This window comes from Eubalaena glacialis, chromosome 8 (genome assembly GCF_028564815.1).
Source record: "Eubalaena glacialis isolate mEubGla1 chromosome 8, mEubGla1.1.hap2.+ XY, whole genome shotgun sequence".
In the NCBI taxonomy this organism is placed as follows: domain Eukaryota; kingdom Metazoa; phylum Chordata; class Mammalia; order Artiodactyla; family Balaenidae; genus Eubalaena; species Eubalaena glacialis.
In genome coordinates, this window is record NC_083723.1 from 112,891,677 (window position 1) to 112,912,522 (window position 20,846).

Genomic DNA, 20,846 nt, shown 5'->3' on the forward strand with positions numbered 1-20,846 from the left:
TAAAACACATTCATTAGCAAAAATGATAAGTGTCTGAATGAAAGTATTGCATTGTCTTAAATCAATCTTGGTGGGTAAAGAAAAGAGACCTAAAACATTTAAGTTAGTTCTATTTACTCTGCTACTACCTCTAGGATAAGCTACTTAGTGCTTTAATAGAGATAATTTATTGAATAGAATTGAATGGGTTGACAAGTACTAATCCACCAGGAAAAGAGTAACATTTCTTTCTCACTGACAAGATTAAGCCTACTCCATCATTTACACAATTCACTAGCAAGTTTCAAATACTCTCATAGTCATCGCATGCTGTATGCCTTGTAAAAGCTGAACTTCTGTGCAAGAGCTTTTTTATTTTTCTCGAAATGAAAAAAAAAAATAGCTTACACATCAATTCTAATACGCTCTGGAGAGTGTTCTCATACATATGGTTGTAGATGTAATACCTCAATGACCACAGAATTTTCTAAGATATTTTGAGATTGGGTATTCCTATGGAATGATAAAACATTGTTCTTTCCAGCTCCAGGTATCAGGGAACAGAGCGGGGCAGAATAAAACAACTTCCAAGAAAATAGGTAGATTGTTCCAGAGGGAAACGAATAGGATTCATCCATTCACCTACTATGTGCTAGGCACAGTTTTAGGTAAGGGAATCAGGAGATGGACAAGACAGAGAAGATCTTGTTCTCCCAAGGAAGTTCTCTGAATTATTCATTAAACAAACATAATGATTTGGGGAGTATAGAGAATCAATTAAGAATGGGTCAGCTCAAATAGCAGCACATCAATTGTCATCAAAGCACTGTAACTCTTATGTAGGGCTCAGTAGTCTATGTTACTAAGCAAGCCTTGGTTTACATCATGGAGGCATTATCTAGCTCATGAAAAGAACTGTCCAGACAATAAGAAAGACCTGAGGAAAATAACAGTGGGAGGAAGAGGTTAAGAAATCTCTTAACCCAAACAATCCCAAAGGAATACCTTATTGATCCAATAAACCTGTATTAGGCTCCTACTCTGTACCCATGTGCACACCCAGGAGCTCAGGAGACCAACACAAAATAAATTAGTTCACTAAAGAGGGTAAATGCTATGACAAAGATGCCTACTGAGATGTATGAGTGGCTGGAGGAGATACTCTAAGCCCAGCTATGGGGATTGAATGAAGGCTTCCTATGTGTGATATTTGAACTGTGTCTTGCAAGATGAGTAGAGTTAACCATTTCTTTTTACATGGAGTAGAGGAAGAAGTTTTAGGGTAAAGGTACAAGACGTGTGAGACAGCAAGACATGTCATGGAAAAACTATATTCATTTCAGTCTTTGGACCATGAGGCAGGGGTGGTGGGAGATGAAACTGCCAAAGTGAGTTGTAGATTAAGTCATGTAGGCTATGGAGCTCAGGCTTTGTTTTGCAGGAAATGACAGTCACTGAAATGTCTTAATCAGAGGAATTGGACTTACATTTTGATACATCAGTCTGACTAGAGGCTAAGGAGCTAGACATCCAGGCCCTAGACCTATCAAAGGGGCTAGGTGGCTTGGTTTAGCCACTGCTGTACACTGATGTCTGCTCCTCCAAAATTCACCCTCAATGTGATGGTATTAGCAGGTGGGGCCTTTGGAATAGGCACACAAAAAGATGCCCAACATCGCTAATTATTAGAGAAATGCAAATCAAAACCACAATGAGGTATCACTTCACACCGGTCTGAATGGCCATCATCAAAACGTCTACAAATAATAAATGCTGGAGAGGATGTAGAGAAAAGGGAACCCTCCTACACTGTTGGTGGGAGTGTAAACTGGTGCAGCCATTATGGAAAACAGTATGGAGATTCCTTAAAAAACTAAAAATAGAGTTACCACATGATCCAGCAATCCCAGTCCTGGGCATATATCCGGAGAAGACTGTAATTCGAAAAGATACATGCACCCCAATGTTCACTGCAGCACTATTTACAATAGCCAAGACATGGAAGCAACCTAAGTGTCCATCGACAGTTAAGTGAATAAAGATGTTTTATATATATATTTATATTATTTTAGATATATAATATAAATATACATTTATATATATACATACACATACACACACAATGGGATAGTACTCATCCATAAAAAAGAATGAAATAATGCCATTCGCAGCAACACGGATGGACCCAGAGATTGTCATATCAAGTGAAGTTAAGTCAGACAGAAAAAGACAAATATCATATGATATCACTTACATGTGGAATCTAAAATATGATACAAATGAACTTATTTACAAAACAGAAACAAACTCACAGACATAGAAAACAAACTTATGGTTACCAAAGGGGAAAGCGTGGGGAGGGGGATAACTTAATAGTTTGGGATTAGCAAATATACACTACTATATATAAAACAGATAAACAACGAAGTCCTACTGTGTGGCACAGGGAACTATATTCACTATCCTGTAATAAACCATAATGGGAAAGAATACACAGACACACACACACTAAATCACTTTGCTGTACACCAGAAATACAACATTGTGAATCAACTACAGTTCAATAAAAAAATAAAAATAATAAAATAATGTTTTTTGATTTATCCCTAGGTTCAGCATCGTAGAAAATAACATCTTCATTGAGGTTGTTTGTTCAGTATGTGGAAATAGTTTGGGGACTCAGATTTGAAGTTACTTCCTCTTTTTGTCTCCTCCTTCTCGCCACCTGGGTTGACTTTCCCTGGCCTGACTTAGGAAGGGCCGGCCCTGGCCTGGGGAAGCCTGTCCATGAATGGTGTGTGAACTCGGTCAGTATGAGCCTGTCCACAGGCTGAACATCCCTTCCCCCTATAACCTGTTGACAAGCTCCCTGGCAACTCTGATCCAGGGGTCCAGCTCACGCCACAGCTGTACCCTGGGATTTCACAATGAACAGTGTGAGTACCCAAGGCCTGGACCCTCAACTCTCAGGACTGGCTGGCCAGAATAACTCCAGCGGTCAGAACACCTGCTTACAGGGAACAGAGCCAACATTTTATAAAAACTTTAAATGGAGTATAACCCATAAAAATATTGAATCACTATGTTGTACACCTGAAACTGATACAGTATCATTAATCAGCTATAGCTCAATAAAAAAAGGACACTTGCCTAACCATGAATGTATAATCTAAGTCACTGAAAGATGAAATTCATGACTCATGAATTCTCCTTCATGAGTGTGAAGGAGACGCAGTGTGAAAGCAGGGAACATTGAGAGACATCAGAAGGGTCCATAAGTCTCAGGTGCAAACATGTTAATGACTCACGGGCATCCAAGAAAAATAATAAGTTTTGAAGTTAAAGCAGCGGTAAGTGTAAGAGAGGGGGCCTATTTCTCAAGCCCTCAGGTTTCCACACCGGGGAGGGGATCATGCGGGAATAAAGTTTCTCTTTCCTGTACTACCTCTTTTCCGCGGGAGGAGACACTCAAAATTGATATCATAGCCCCTAATTCTAGTGACTATTCCCTCAAATAATTCACATCCCACCAACAATAGCCGTGCCACTAACCTCTAAAGGTTTCTAAAGAACACCCAATACGTGTCTACCTGAAGAGTGTTAGAAAAACAGAGACAATTATTCCGAAGCATCTGTTTAAAAGAGGGATTGTTTAAAAAGAGGGCATAAAAGCAGTCCCTATAATGTGTTCAGCTCAACATATTCCTGCCAAGTGCTGGAAAATTTCCGAACACACATAAAATACTGAAGGAAAGAAAAGCTATAGGCATTTTACTCGCCAGCAGATGGCGATGTCGTCTAGTCATGTAAAGAACAGAAGCCTAAACAAGTTTTGTGCGTGTGCGTTTTAAGTTTGAAGTCTAAGCTTCAAAAACAGAAGAGGGGAGTGCTTTATACCTAGATACAGATGAGCAGAATAAATCAATTCTTAAAAGGCAAAAATCAGGATTTAACAACAAGAACAACAAAGTATTTCTCTACTGATTGCTGTAAACTCTTGAGAATCAGTGCGGTCTCTGAGCTGTAGCAACGGTGGCACCAGGGAGCTTGTTAGAAAAGTGGGATTTCAGAGCCACCTCCGACTCACTGAATCAGAATCTGCATTTTAACATAATCCCTAAGTGATTCATATGCACATTAAAGCCTAAGAAAAAAACCCCATGATTCTCAACACTGGCTAGACAAGAAAATCTACTAGGAACTTAGACCAGTTAAGGGGTCCGGTCCTCACAGGCTCTTAGCATGGGGTGCAGCAGACATCGGTCTTTCAAAGCTGCAGGGGTTATTCTGACATGAAGTGAGGGCTGAGAACCACTTCTCTGAGCTAAGAGATGAAGAAAGTAAGGACAAGCTGAGATGCTATTTTTCAAACAAAAAAATAAACTTTCATCTCAAATAAATTCTCACCCACTGTGCTCCTCACACAAAGCCCAGGTAATCTCAGAGACCCTGATATGACTCTTGATGATGTTTTCCTAAATGTGTTCCACAAAAGACCTACGTCAGAATCATGGGAGATGCTTGCTAACCGGTAGCATTCCTGGGCCTCACCCCAGACCCACTGCATCAGATTTTACGGGGTGGAGCATTTCTAACAAGTGTCTTCATGGGTTTTATTTACAAACAGTTTGAAAGCCTCTGGACTATAAGAAGGGAGTAAGGGGCACATATTCAAATAGAATTTACCCAGACTGAACACTAGTGTCAGGCGGAAATTTCCTGAATTTTCCTGAAACTGAAAATTCCTAGATAAGAATTCTAATGAGTGATATTTCAAAGGTTCTCGTGACTGAGGATGTCAAACAAATACAGAGGTCATGTTACTAATCTCAACTTGTCTGTAAGGTAAATAGAAATGAATGGTCTCCCTTCTCAAAACAAAACATCACACTATGTAAGGCTTGAACACAGAATGCTCCAGAGTGAGAAACTCCAGGTAAGAAAGGGTATGCCCCCCACCCCGTTTCTCCTTCCTTGGGTTCACTTGCTTCGTCTTCACTGCCACCCTCTGTTCCCCTTTGGCTCTTTGTCTCAACTATGGCTCATTTGGGTCAGAGAGAATAAAAGGAGGAGGGAAAAACTATGAAGGAAACGAGATTCAAAGGAACTGAGGAATAAGAAACTCCTTCCTCTGATTGCGTTTTGCCAGATGGGATGGTTTACTTCATCCTCTAATTCCCCTCCTATGGCTGAATGTACCCTCATCTGCAATGTGAAGGTCACGTTATGGTCACAGCTCAGGAAAGGCTAGCCCTAACAGGGGAGTTAGATCATCCCTGACCGTGACTCTGCCCTGCTCACCACAATCGGGGGATCAAAGCTGTACCATCCTAACACTGAAGAAGGAACCGTAAATATATGAAGCCGCTGGAGGTCAGTTTGAATGATTCTAATTGTAGATGGGTGTTTGGATTTCTTTACAGCTTTCTCCACATTTCACACTGTGCTTAGAAACAATGTTCTTCATATTTATTAGGCTTAGTAAAGAATTCTACTTCAGAGAGGAAATATATAGAAATTTAAAGTTTTGTAATATTAATTTTGATTTGGTTAGTCACACTTCCGAGAATCCTAGATATTCTGGAGGTAACATCATTAGGGCAATGCGTTCACAAGCCAAAGTGCATCAAATGACAGCAAAGTCATGAAACTTTTTGTTTCTAACAACTGGCCATTTAAAAAATTTGAATACCTCACTGTGATCTCAAATTCCTCAAACTCATTTCAACCTCTTTCCCAAAATAATTTTTCCCTTTCCTGAAAACCCATCAATAACAAAGCCACTTTTCAGATAATTAGCTGGAAAATCTTGATGCTCTACTTCCTTTTATGTATCCTATTCATCCACGTGCCCATCTATCCATTCATACATGATCCACCATTAGTCCATCTGTCCGCCCATCCATTGATCAATCCATCCATCCATTGAGCTATCCCTCTGATTTTTTAAATTTTTTAAAAATTTTATTGAAGCATAGTTGATTTACAATGTTGTGTTAATTTCTGCTGTACAGCAAAGTGATTCAGTTTATATATATATATATTCTTTTTCATATTCTTTTCCATTATGGTTTATCACAGGATATTGAATATAGTTCCCTTTGCTATACAGTAGGACCTTGTTGAGGGAAGGATTAGGAGTTTGGGATTAGTAACTGCAAACTATTGATATTATATATAGGATGGATAAACAAGGTCCTCTACCCGATTTATGCTAAGTGAATAGACTCCTGACTTATATATATATTCTCTACGTGTCTAATTAATCTTCCATCATATTACTCCTTTGTTTAAAAAATATTTTTCAAAACTAAAAATACTTTAAATAGCAAAAAACAAGTTTTCACTATATAAATCCAAACTCCTCAGCCGGGTTTTAAGACACTGCTCCATAGGTTCATTCTAACCTCTAATCACATTTCTAGTAACTTAATATGCATCCTCTACTCACCATACTGTACTCAAAATGAACCATTTTAATCACAACATCCCATCTTCTACACATACTGCTTATTAAACAATTATTTGTTCACTGCTCTATGCCGTATATTAGACATCATAGGTTCAGAGGTGCGGCCCCCGGCATTATGGACACTGTATCGTTGCAGTAAAGGCACACATGGAGCACTTATGCTGCAATTCACATAATACAGGTGTGTGCCATGGACTATAGGGGCATAGTGTACAGGGCGATTAATTTTGAGCAATAGTTCAGAAAGGTGCTACAGTAAAGGGTGAACAGCAATGTGACAAGAGAGGAGGAAGAGGGCATGACTCCAGTTTTCTCTCCTCTGCACAACTAAATAGTACCCATCTTCCATTTCAGCCACTTCCCTGACACCATTTCCTTATCACTCCCAAGTCACCGCTTGCCTCTGAACTTCCACAGCACTTGCGGTCTGATCCACTCAATTTACAACTCACATATATTTAATATTGCTCAGATTCTTTTCCCCATTTGCTCCTTTTGTGTCATTAACAAACGCGATATCCTTAGAAAATTCACTTAAGCTTCCATGAACTGTTTTCTATTTAGTGAAAGAGGAAGCAAACTTAGATCATCTCTGAAGTCCCTGTCTTTAATAACTTATACAGAGACTGAAACAGGAACAGGCTGTATCTTAACTGGATCGTCCCCTCCTCAAAAGCAGAGATCACCTACAATTTTCTGAATGCCCTAGGGAAAAAGCTTATGATAATTTAACAAAGGCATTTTATATAAAGACTGTTGTGATAAAATATATCAGACATTAATTAGCATGTGGTGTCAGGTGGCCAAAATCATGGAGTTAATTACATTAGCTTTGCTCTGTTCCTCGGTCCCCAACCACACCCCCAATCCTAGTTAGGCTACAGCGAGACCAGAGCTAGAGAGGGGGTAAGATTCAGGGCAAACTGAACCTCACTCCTGAGAAACTCCTCCAGTGGTAGTGTCAGGATCACCATCATTACAACATGAAGATAATCATTTAGCAACTCAAAAGAGCAGAATGTTGAAAATAGATTATTTCTCTGCTTACACCACGTTTCTTTTCCCTGTTCTCTACAATGTTAATACAGACTTTTAACACAAGAATTATTATTAAGAATTTTGAAGAAAGGAAGGAAAGGAGGGATAATATTTTCTTTAAATTACAAGCTCCCATAAGAGAAGCTTTACTATAATTAATGTGATCTGGAAAAATGCCCATTAACTTTAGTAATAGGAACATCATTTTGGATCAGTCCTAATTCTACGACTCCCCTCCTTATATGGGGTGACTAAAGAGTTTTAAATCTTTTAGTTGTTTAGCGTGATACTTCAGGGAATCTTGTCTCGAAATGTAAAATGTGCACTTAACTTAATGGACACAGGAAATATTTTATCATCCAGTCTCACATGAAAATAACAGAAAATCAGAGCCCACAGAAGAGTATTGATAAGAAGCCTCAGAGAGTGGGAAGAAAACTAGATGAGGAGACAAAGACCTGGATTCTAGAACAATTTCTATCCTTTAAAGAGCTGTGTACTTTAGATATGTCATTAAATTTAACTTTTCTAAGGCTATTTCTTTATCCTCAAATGAGGTTGATAACTAATCATTCTATAGGACTTGGGCAAAGACCAAATGAAACCTGTGAAACGTAATATAGTTTTGCTAGCCTTGGTGGTATCTGTTGTTCTTGATTATCATGAATAATGATAATCAATAAATTAATAAATCATTAATCTCTCTTTCCTCTGAAGAGAGGGAAAAAAGCAGTCGGGTCTAAATTACGATAGAAAGAAAGAAAGATAAGTTCATAAAGGGCTTCCTAACTATAGGAGTTGAGAAACCCAAAACATATTAACTAAGAGTTTATAGAATGACCTTTCTTGAAAATCTGTAAGGAAAATATTAGCAGTTAGGTTTTTGAGTACCTCTAGTAAAGCCTTATGTGGAAGTAGAGGGATAAATCCTAGAACCTCTAGGCTTTGCCTAGCCCAGTCATGTGTGAGGCTGTCCCTTGCTGGAGAAACCGGTTGTCTTCCAATGCTAGGGGTCCTACGTGGTGCTATTTTACTTGGTGTTGGGAAATGTGTTTTCAAGAAGGCATCGAAGCCTCCAGGTGAAACTCATGAAAACTGACTTACCTGGTTGCCTCCACTCTTGGGGTTCACAAACACAAGCAAGGGTTTCATGAGAGGAGAAGAGATAGGTTTTATCACAAAAGGACGACCTTTGTTTTCCTGATGAAGAAAGAAAGCAGAACTATTGAGACATGCATCTGTGACTTGAAAGGCAGTCCCAAAACAATGAAAGTGAGAAATTACTAGCACCACTGCTACCCGCTTACCCCCACCAAAAAAACCCCCGCCCCACCCCCCCAAAAAAACTCTGCATCTTGTTTCACAGGGCTAACTCAAAGTCAGTGAGAAAGTATCTCAAGCTATAACTTGCCCCCAAGAATTAAGCCACGCTTTTGTTTTTATTCTGTATACTCAGAGCGTTCTAGAAACGTTCTAGCTCTTATCTTCATCTTTATAATCTTTGGGATAATACTTCCACAGACAAGTGCAAATGCTCTGATCCTGAAGTGGCAGGAGGTTTCATATATATATATATATATATATATATATATATATATATATATATATTTTTTTTTTTTTTTTAGGGAATATATACATATTTATATACTTTATATATCTATATATATATATATATTTTTTTTTTTTTAAAGGTATAGGCAGAATCCCAGTGTGGTTAGAATGAGGTGAAGGAAAGAGTGGCAGGAGATAGATCAGAAAAATACGCTTGGCCTGGTCAAGTCAGACAGAGGCGGCTGTGGAACGGAGGATAGATTTCACTGGACCATCACCCTCAAACACTTACTTCAGTTCCTCTTTTACTGGCTTTTCTTTTAAAGCTTGTTCTCTTCTTCTTCCGATTTGAAGCTTTCAGCGAGTTCTGTAGGGAAAGAAGGGACCACCTGAGCTTGCAGGCAGACGGCCCACGAGCTTTCCCATGCAGAACCATCTAGAAGATGACGGCAGCACATGCTGTTCGACGGCATGCTTCTCATGCTTTGACACTTCCAAGCCACTGCTCATGGGTAAGCCACACACAGAACCCAGTCGCGTGCTTCAGAGTGAGCGACTGACTCCCCACCACACGGAGAGGCAGGGACTTAGAACCCTGGAGGCTCTCATGGACTCACATAACAACACATGTTATACCTGCCAACCCTCCCAGTAAAAATGGAAGAATCCCAAATTCTCTGAGGGGCTCCAGTCTCCCGCCCAACCAGGTCCGTCTCCCGCCCAACCAAGTTCAAGTTCATCTCCTGGTATGGAGATCACCTATGTGGAAATGTAAAAAAGGAGGCCATTTTTCACGTTTTCCTTTTTGGTTTTTTGTTTTTTTTCCTCTCTGTTTACTTTTTATAGGGAATGACCTGTTCATAATATGACTCAACCCCACTGGAACTTTATGATCCAACTCCCCTATCAGCATTAATGGTTTGGTTTTAAAATGCAAAGACTCGAGTTACTTATGATAATAGAGTGGGAGCCACTGCTCTTCCTTTCTCTGGCTAAAGCCCCATTGGTTTAAAAAGTCCTCCCTCCCCTGGTAACATTGATTTTTTTTTCTTCTCATAGAATTGCATCCAACTTGCTGAAACACAGTGACCCCAAATTTACATTCCCGGTCTTTCTCTTTCTAGGGATTTTATGGACCACAACTTTGTGATTATTACAGCTATTTACTCTTAATATTTGATACAGATGCTTTGAGAAGAACCTCTCTCAGGGGACAGTCACAGCTCACTGGCTGAAGACAAGGCAAAACCAGATGTAATTAGTGAAAAGTCAATAGTTAATTAGATTGCCATCTTCATAAAGGCAAGCTATTACTACCATGTCATAGAGTTTTACAGAGTGTTGAAAGCCTGAAATACAAAATCCTTAACTTAAAAGCTTATACAAGTATATACATCTGCATTGTTTGAGCAATTAAATGTTTTCAAACAGCTTGAAGAAACTTAGGTATTTATTCTTCAACATTTTAGAGTATTTTTTCTTAGCATTCAAAATAAACCTTAGTCTAGAGTACATATAGTAAAACATCCAGGTTAGCAAGACTGAAACTATTTAGCTTTTATTTTACTTTCATTTGGACCATGAAAAAAATAAGTTGATTTGTGGTCTGTGCTCACCAAGGATGAAGGAAACTTTCTGGAACCACCATTTGTCCCAAGGTTTTCTTCCCCCCATCAGATTAAAAGAGTCTTCAGGTTCTCTGAATCTCCCCAGAAAAGAAATCTGGAAGTTCATGGGTGTTCAAGATTCCAGGTGATTTCTCATCACTCACTCTAGACTATACTTCTCCTGCAAACAGATCTCCAAATTTCTGAATTCCTCTTTAAATGGGTGTACTATCATGCCCCTCTTCGGGAAACTTTTGTATTCTTCGAGTATTTGCTATATTTTGACTACTTTCAGTTTTATTAAAAGGGAAGAAAAATTACTTGGAACCTTTAAACTTTTAATCAGCCAAATATTCCAAGAAGAATGCTGAAAACTATTGGACCGACAGAAGCAGTATCTACTTGATGGCACTGAGTGATGCTCTGAGTGCTGGTACTTGGGCCCCAACAAATATTCTTATTTAGTTTGTTTGGGGTGAAGCCCAGGCAAAGATACTTTTTAAAAGCTCCCCAGAATAGCACAGAATAGAATAATAAAATAAAATAAAAGCTCCCCAGGGAATTCTAATGTGTAGCCAGGGTTGAGAACCCCTGTTTGAAGTACAAAGGGCAGAGTGGGGAGCCATATGTACTGTGGTAAAGCCAATCACTGCGGTGAGGAACGTGAGGTGTGGGATCTGCCAGGCTCGGTGTGAATTCTGAACCTCCCTGTCACTTAGATCTGTGACCTTGGCCAAGTCAGTCCAACTTCTGAAATAACAGTTTCTTAATTTTAAAATGAAGTTGATAATACCTACCTCACAGGACAGTTGTGGAGTTTAAACAAGAAAAAGGATGTGAAGCAGTTAACTTGGTATCCATCCCATGAGAAGCACTTCCATAAATGTCAGTTGCCTCGTTCATAGCTCTATATCCCCAACACCCAGCACAAATGCCCGGCACACAGTATGAACTCAAATCGTTGTGGAAATAATAAACCAATATTTTTAGAGTTCACAACATTGAGTGAGTCTTTCCTGATTTTGAAAAGGATCCTTAGGAAGTGAGTGATTGTTTCCTAACTTCTTTGTTGTTTTCGTTCATTTAGTGCCAAGAGCAAGGCAGGACCCCAAGTGTTTGCAGGAACACACTGTTGGCCTTGGTTCTTGACAGGACTCAATAATTAAACGCCAAGAGATAAGTCGAATGAATCAAGCTGAGGTTGTTTCCTAAACTTGCCTGATCACAGAAATCATAGTTCTTCAGGTGATTCTGATGATCAAGTATGTTTGAGAAACAGAGGGTTAGAAAAACACATCAAAATAAGGCTTGATGTCTGAAAACAGGGCAGGTGGGGAACTCAACTCTAACAGGGAACAGACACACAAAACGACTTTTGTTTTAAACACAGATACAAGTGCTTCTGAGCCTCACCGAGCCACACGCATCTGAGGTCATCATCCCACAGAACAAGGAGGGGGCAAAAATAAAGCACAGTGGTTGACTTACAGTACCTGGACGCTTCTATGTGAGCTCTGAGTAAGCTTACAGCCCTACGGATGGTCAAATAGCAAAAGATAAGCAGTATGGAACTTCACAGCACACATCCAAATTCCCCAGGCTTCCTTCTGTTCCCGTGTAAATATGTATCTCTGTCTCAATATATCACTTCTTTTAGAAGGCAGCGTAATTCAACGAGGAACAGATGGATGTGAAGGCAGATTCGGGTTGTGTTTTGGCCAAGACAAGTCTTCTAGCCTTGCTTATCCACACTACCACTTACCCTGCCTGGTCAGTATTGTGAGAGTTAAACAAAACAACAGGCTTTCCAAGAATGTAAAAATTATGCCAAGACGTTATTGTCTAGAACTGTTGGTGATACAGTCAAGAAACCTTTAATACTTGTCCTGTGTCCTAAAACAAAGCAGCCCTCTTAACAAGGGCGGCTAACTCAGTGATACAAAGGGTTCACTTTGCAAGTTCAACACTTTCCAAACAGTGAAATACTGCGCTCTCATTTGGATTTTTACATTCTTCTGATTCCAACAGCATTCACCCCTGTACATTCTGGGCCCACTCTTTTGTTAAAGTCCTAAGAAAAGATAAAGGCTTTTTGTTTTCTTGTACCAGGTATTGGGCAGAATTACCTTGCCACAAAAATAATCCTATCAACACAATCTTTATCATAGTTATGACTCCTTCCTGGGCTGTTACAAAATCTTATGGGTGAATCACTCAGCTGTGAACGAAGCCTAACGTACTACTCTTATTACTCTTCAGGGATTTCCTCAGGTGATGGGATCACAAAGGATCTAAATAATAACAGATCTAAAGAGAAGATATCTCACTTCATCATTCCAAATGAAGCCCTCCTCCATCATACACTGGACAAAACTCTGATGGATAATAAGAGGGCGATCCATGGACTTTGTCTATTAAAGAACGTTCTCACTCTGTCCTGCTTCAGCTATACCATTGCAGCAAAGGTTGAGGGAGATTGTTGGCCATTGCTATTACATATCATGGGGTCCCCAGCATTTTAAGATCATCCAATCATAAGGAATAAGGACTAGCATGAAGAAAGGCAATGCAAGGCTAGGCAGGAGTTGATTGTGACATTTTTATAAGTAGACCATTAGAAAGAATATAAATATCCATTGGTAAGGAGTTGGCTTAAATAAACTGTAAAATATCCAGTGTGGGATAGATACAGTAGTTTTAAAAAGAGTCAAATCTGTATGTATTAATATACACTTTTCCCTATGATTTTTTTTTAACTGGGAAAGCCAAATTTTAAAGCATTAAGTGGAGAACGATGTTATGTATTAAAAACGCACACCTTTAGTGTCACCCCCCCCAAACCTGACCCACAAAAAGTTCATGTCACACAGGTCTTGCTCCACCAGCTCCAAGTGCTTACACTTGTATTTGAATATCTTTAACTCGTTCATCCAGTCAAAATATCATCTGCTAACATTTTCAGTCCAGAGGACAAACACTGACATCTGTAACTTTAAATATAACTTTTACTTTATATCAACAGATTCAGGTTTGGTTGTTAAAATTTGGTTTTCTCGTCATTTTAATTCCTTCCAGTCATCTACCGTCCATCATCTTTTAACTTCTAGGTCTCTCTAAGTAATCTGGTGACGAAACCCAGCAAATCACCCAGGCAGCCCTCATTTCCCTTACCATCAAACTTACATGCAGCTCCCAACTCCACAGCTGGTCACGGAGTAATTATCTACTCAGAACCAGCCATCTTTCAACAGAGAAGGAAAATATATGGTTTAATTCCACCTCTTTACAACCCACTTTTCCTGACCATTATACACTCCAGCAGATGTCCTTTACTCTTCTTCTCTCGAGTCATCTGTTTAGACACAAACATCACAAATAAAGCTGACTTTATTTGATGACCCATCTTCACTGTTGTTCTCAGTTATGTCCTATCAACTTGCATTGTCCTTCCTCATCCCTCTTCCCAGGGACGCCGCCCACATCCTTCAAAACCAAGCACAAATGACAGATTTTCCACTGAGCCTAGGCTGCTCTCCATGACTGAAGCTGCTCAATTCTGCTTCATGTCTCCACTGTGTTTCTACATCTTAGGTGGCATTTACCTCTCTCCGCCTCAGATGTGTAGGCGTCTCACTGACCAGCGCTATTTCAACCAACCTGTCTGGCCCCCTCCTCTCACCACCATATATGTATCTCTCCCACGAGATGAACACTGATCAAAAAGACAAACCTTCCCAGACATCTGAAAGCTACTCTTTTATTAAGGATTTACATGTGACTGAATTCCTCTCCAGAATCCACAAATACCCTGACCAATGATTTAGATTGTTGTGTCTATTTTCCTCACTGGGGAGTACACTCTTTGTGGACATCAAATGAACATCTGATTCATCTTTGGACCTCTCACTGCATGTAACGACATCTTTGAATGTGGTTAATTAAACATTTACTTAATTCAATTAAGCCTCTTCTCCTTTATCGTTTTTAAGCAGTGTCATAGAAAAATATAGAAATATATAAAGAAGGAAAGATATATAAATTCTAAAAGTTGAAAAAACATTTTATCTGTTCTTTATCTACTTTCCAAATTCTATTTTTTTTTATCATTTCCCAATACCTCCAACAAATTCTCTAATCTTACTGCTTCCACACCATCACTAACAGGTTGCCACCCATACTCCACACTCTACAAACTATAGTTTTTATGGTCATCAATGCTCTGGTCCCAAACACAAGGACTTTTCTCAATCCTTGTTATTTTTTTCATGTCTACAGAATTTAACATTGATGATTGCCCTATTTTTCTTTTCATTTTTAATAATGAAACTTTAATGCAATCTTAGTTCTCTATCTTGCAGGATTCTCTTCCTCCTCTCACTTTCTGGGTATGGATGGTCTCCCAGCCTTCTTCCGTTCTTTTATTCAGTAAATGATCAGGTCTTGACTCTCTCCCATGGGATAGGCATTGTGCTAGTGAATACACAATCCCACTACAGTGTGAAATACAACAGTTACAGTAGTATTTCAAGGTGCACTTGGAAACAGAGTAGGTGCCAGGCTATGGCCCCTATTCTTGTCTCCTTCTACCCTCTCCATTGGAAATCTCATCCTCTTTACATCCTCTTTCACCGTAATACAGACGGTTCAGGGATCAATAACTTCTATCTTGACCCCTGTATGACTACCCACTGTTGCTATCTGCTGTTGTGCGGCTTCACCTGATACCCTGCACCCCTAAAAGTCAACATGAAGGAAAATAACAAGAGCTAACATTTGAGTGGTTACAATGAGCCAGGTGCTGTTCTGTGTGTTTTATTTTTTCTTTTTTAGTTCATTAGTCCTCACGAAAGCCCTATGAATTAAGGTACTAGTATTATTTAACCTTTGCAGCTGAGAAACTGAAACAGAAGAGATTAAGTTGAGATTAAACAAGTTATTAAGTGGCAGAGCAAGGTTATGAATCCAGGCAGCCTGGCTTGCAAGCCAGAGCTCTTTAGCACCACTCTATTGCAACCCTGCCCCCAAGCTCATCATACACCACCCTTTACATAGAACTTAGTTAACTGATTAAATTACTTCATGGCATTGGAGCCCAGAGGAGGAGGGACCACCAAAATTTTAAAGCTGTCTGATTCAGCAGGGCTGGCTACAGTAACACAGTAAGGCAGCATGGCATATCATTAAAAGCTGGGTTTCCAGAATCACAATTCTTGGGTTCAAATGCCATCTCAAACTATTCAATAATTATATAGTCCCAGCTAATTTATTTGACTTTTCTATTCCTTACTTTCCTTAGCTGCAAAATGGGACTAATAGGATACCTGCCCCATAGAGCACTGTGATGATGAGATACTGAAGGTAAAGTACTTAAAATATTTCCTAACACATGTAAAGCGTTCAATAAATGTTAGCTTTCATTCTTATTATTATGATGTCCTGAACCACAGAAGATAATAAAAAGGTGCATGATGAAAAAAATTTTGGACTTTAGCATCCAGACTGTGAACTACTCTCCAAAAACCACCCCCACCAATCAGCCACCTGATAAAAGTTGCTAAGATACCAACTCATTATTCTGAAAATTTAAGGGCAAACAAGTAAGCATTTTTTTATGTATTTGCTGGTAATAAGGGAAAGGTCTCTTTATAGAAAAATTGTAGCTAAAAAATGAAGAGTAAAAACTGGAAAAATCACCCTTTAGCAACCCCTAATGAAATAACAGATTTAGGTGACAATCCTTAATGGATAAAATTATAGATGAAAGACTGATGGACAACTTTATAACAGATGGATTAGGATGACAGCTCCTGAATTCACAGATCAATCTTAACATCACTAAGAGTGAACAACCTGATATTATGTTCCTTTAAAAGCTACACTATAGAAAAAGATACCATTACCCATATAGTCCTTTTGTCAAGAAATTAAACCTGAATCTAATGTCTTTATATCTAAATATTTCTACAAGAAATATGGGCCATACGGAAAATCATTTTAAAACACAATAAGGATACAATCAGCCAAAATTAAAATATGAGATATTCTACAGGTAAAGTGACCCAATTTATTCAATAAATAAATGGCAGGAAAAATAAGAGAGGAGATTGCTATAGATTAAAAGAGATTTAAGAGATCAGTCACCAAAAAGGCAGTTGTAGACTTTGGATCCTAAATCGAAAAAATAACAGTAAAAAAAGATATCTTTGAAACAACCAGAAAATATTTTAAGGATGCCACCTCAAATTATTTAATTTTGATGGGTGAGATAATTGTATGTAGTTGTCTTTCTAAAGTGTTATCTTTTCAGGAAACAAAATGAAGCATTTACAGATTAAATGGTATGCTAAAATCTGCTTTAAAATACTCTAGCAAAAGAAAAAAAGGAAGACTTCCACTTCGGGGAAGACAGAGTAAATGGGGTGGGACCAGGAGAAAAATGGATGTGGCTCTGAAAAGGTAACATAGGGATACCTGCAGTGATGGAATTGGTCTGTGTCTTGACTAATCAATGTCAAGATCCTTGCTGTGATGTTATACTATGATCCTGCAAGATGTTACCGTGAGGGGAAAGTTTGTAAAGGGTACATGGGATCCTTCAGTGTTATTTCTTACAACTGCATGTGAATCTCAAAACAAATTTAACTACAAAAAAGAAAATATGGTGTGGCAGGGGTTAAATGAAACAATAATAGCAGAAAAGTTCAGGGTTATACACTTTTATGCTCAAGTGTCTTATTTAGTTATTTTAATGTTTACTATTATCGGCATTGCAGATCAGTTCCTTTTCAGAAAAGATGAATATAGAAAAAGATGTTTAATGATATAACATACCAATAACTAAGGGTTATTATTTAGACATAGGATTAGAAAAGCATTGATTGAAATGAAGACTAAGAAGGACCTGACCTCAAGCAGGAATATATCAGGTATATGAGGTCTTGGTTCCAGAATTCTGACAGTGAGTTAAAATCTGTATATTTAAATGTAATGTTGAACAAGACACATAATAACGAAGTGCTTTTATAGTAAGAGATGAATGAGTATGATGGTTTGTCAGTAGTATTCCTTATAGGAAAGAAATAAGTGACTAGTTAGAAAGAAGTGACGACTAATGTGTTATTGAATATTGCAACAGCAATTCAGGATGTGAAATGATAATTGCAGAGTTTGTATTTCAAGTCACATTTCTGTATTATCTGTGGTGTTTCAGGTATAGAATCTGTTTTATGTCTTTAAGAACATTAAAAATATCTGTGACACCAAAAAAAAAAGTTTATGGTTATGTAATTCATTATGATCTTCTCTTTCTCTTCACTTGCTTGAAAATTTCCACAACCAAAAGAATTTTTAAAGTTTAGAAAAGTAAACTTAGAATTTCTCTGCAGAGTGGTAGTCTTCTGATTTTTCTGTTCTATCTTCAGGGGCCCAAAATCCCATACCACTAGGTCATCCTACACACTCACGCTAGTTGTTTTCTTCTAAAATACAGTTTTACTCTATCACTCCCTTGCTTAAAAGGATAAAGTTTACATGAATCAAAAGCCTCTCCCAGTCAGGCCTGAGCAACTTTAACACCCCCTACATAAACCTTCCACTGCAGTCAACCTAGTGTCACAGTCCCATCAAGATAATTTTGGACAAAGTATCCTTGCTTGTGCCATTCTCCTGTTTGTCATTTCCTTCTCCACTGACCTAAATCCCACCCATCTTTAAGGAGGCAGAATGAAATCCACCTGCTTCATGAAGCTCTCCCTGATCTTTCCTTAAAATAACTATATGGTTCTTCAGAGCAAGGATCGTGTATTATATCACAATGCCTAGTAGCCTTCTTGATACCATCAAGGTTTTTGTTGAAAAACGTGTTGATTTAACTGAATATTTACTATACAGCACATGGAGACATTACTGAATTTTAGGGGAAAAACACACACAAAGAAGTAAAAATGTTAAAGAGGTTTTAAAATAACACCAAATTGGAAATCAGTACACCTGAACCTCAGACATAGTACTGTAATTGACTTGTTATGTCACCTTGGATGACTTATTTAGCATCTCTTGACATTCAGCTCTAAAATATAAAAATAACTAGATGTTCCATTTTATAATGTGTAGATACTGTACTTGCCTCTGGAAAACAGTTCCCAAGGGCTTCCATGGATTGTAACTTGGAAAGATGATTCCTACATGTTACTCATCAGAGGCAAAACTTTTATATAAAACACATGAAGCAAAACAGTGTCCCTGATCCACCAGTTTTTAAATAAAACTGAGTCAATGAGAATATACTACATGATAATTTTGGAGACCATCTGAAGTAGGACTGCCATATCTTTTAAAGGTACTACATTCAAGAAGACCCCCTAAGGTACCCGCACCCTGGGGGAGGTATAATCTTCTCCCTGTAACATTAAAAGTCTGCCATCCCATAACTTGGAGATGACTATCTAAGATGTACAGCACAAAGGTAGAAACGTTTCTATCACAGATTAGGACCTTGTTGAAAAACTACCAAGGGCTCCCGGAATATAGCAGCAGAGACTCTCCAGGACAGAAAGTACAATGAAGATGGAACAGAATGAGATTAGATGTTAAGAGGATAAATTCTACTTTGCCTTAAGAAAAGAGTGTTGCTCTCTAAGCAGGCCTTGTGTACTGGGGAAGGTCATGACCCACAGTCTGCATTCAGGTTGGAAGTGCTGGTAATAGCAACCAAACAATGGCACAGAGCGCCCTCACAGCCACTCCCTGGGGTTGCCCAGGCTGGAAGAGAAGAGAGTTGTGTGAGAATCAGCTGTACCCACTATGGGTCCTTAATGAACTCAGGAGAGCACCCATCAGAGAGAACATTAGCACCTGAGTGGGGAGGAAACACTCCTGCTGTGGAACTTTGATTTCTTTAGGAGGTGGAGGCTGGTTCCATGAGAGAGCCCAGCGCAGAACTGTGATGGGCTAATGGGATGAGCCCGGAAGCATGGGACCTTGGGGATGAGTGTGCAGAGATTGTAAGAACCCAGAGATTCGTCAGGGGGAGAAAAGCAAGAAGCAGCGGTTACTTTTTCTCTGTGCTGGCCCAGCAGCACCAGGGTTCCGGCAGTTACCTGAGGTTTCTTCACCTTAATGATCCAGGTGGGCGGGACAATAACGGCGGCGTGAGCCCCCAGGGAGCAGGGTTCCTCAATCTGATGCAGCATGAAGCAGGTCACCTTATTGTGAAACTGAAGGGAAAAACAGGCCAGTAAACAATTCTGTGCAAAGGACGATGCTGCCGCAAGAAGGAATAAGCACGTGTACATGTATGTACAGACACACACACACACACACACACACACACACACACACACTCTGAGGTCACACGCTCTCGTCACTGCCCAACCAGCCCCAGGAACCTAGAGACCAGATTTCAAATTCATTCCACTTTACAAACTGATAACGATTGATAACAAGAACTCAATCTTACAGGACAAGCCAGCTAAAATTTGATAAGCTTTTAATAGGATATTTACATAAAGATGTTAGAGACTTGGAGGGGTCTATGAAGGCTAACTTTGCACATAATTTTGTTTCACTTGGCTTGCGCTGGTCACAGACTTGGTTGATCTGGGACAATGTCCAAAAGGAAACGAAGGCAAGCAGAAAGGCAATGCCGACCATCTGCCTCCCCTTTTTCTATCCATAGATGTAAATCCTTCCCAGGTAGTCCTTCCAGTGTAGGGGACCCAGGAAAGAAGATGTCTCTTCTAGAGAGTTGTTAATCCGAGAGGGAACAAAGAGACTGCTTCCGCTAGGTTAGTCCAGGACCACTGAAAAAATAATGGTCCTGTCATACTTGGTAAGTCTAAAGTGCTTTTGGTTTTTGAAAGGAAGTAAAAGTAGACTAATGATCATAATGATACCGCAGTTCTAGGGGCTTAAGTTTATATCCCAATGGACTGAGTAATCTTAGGCCAATCACATTTTCAATCATCTTTTTTGGTGACTGTAAAGTGATAATGAGTGGTAACATTTGTTTTCTAATAAACATAAAATCCCCATTAAATTGACATTAGCTTCTACTTGGATTATACTTACTATGACCACATAATTTATCATCTTAACTGAAACAATTTTAAGAATGAAAGGGAGCACTGGTAATAATTATGCTGGAACAGCAGACATAAATTAGGGCTGTTTCAGGAAAACTGGCAAATATAGCCACCCCA

The 20,846-nt window shown here is 39.0% G+C and overlaps 1 protein-coding gene across 2 annotated transcripts in view; it reads right to left on the minus strand.

Moving 5' to 3' along the window:
• The window catches only part of DGKI (diacylglycerol kinase iota), a 452,274-nt gene that overhangs the window by 200,729 nt on the left and 230,699 nt on the right, over nt 1–20,846 (minus strand). The window contains exons 8-10 of one of the 2 annotated variants that reach the window (XM_061198082.1): nt 19,746–19,862; nt 9,327–9,407; nt 8,594–8,689 (exon numbers count right to left, since the gene is read on the minus strand). In XM_061198082.1, the coding sequence (XP_061054065.1) occupies nt 8,594–8,689; nt 9,327–9,407; nt 19,746–19,862 (294 nt within the window). The remainder of the gene's footprint in view (nt 1–8,593; nt 8,690–9,326; nt 9,408–19,745; nt 19,863–20,846) is intronic. The other variant, XM_061198081.1, reaches the window with a different exon arrangement.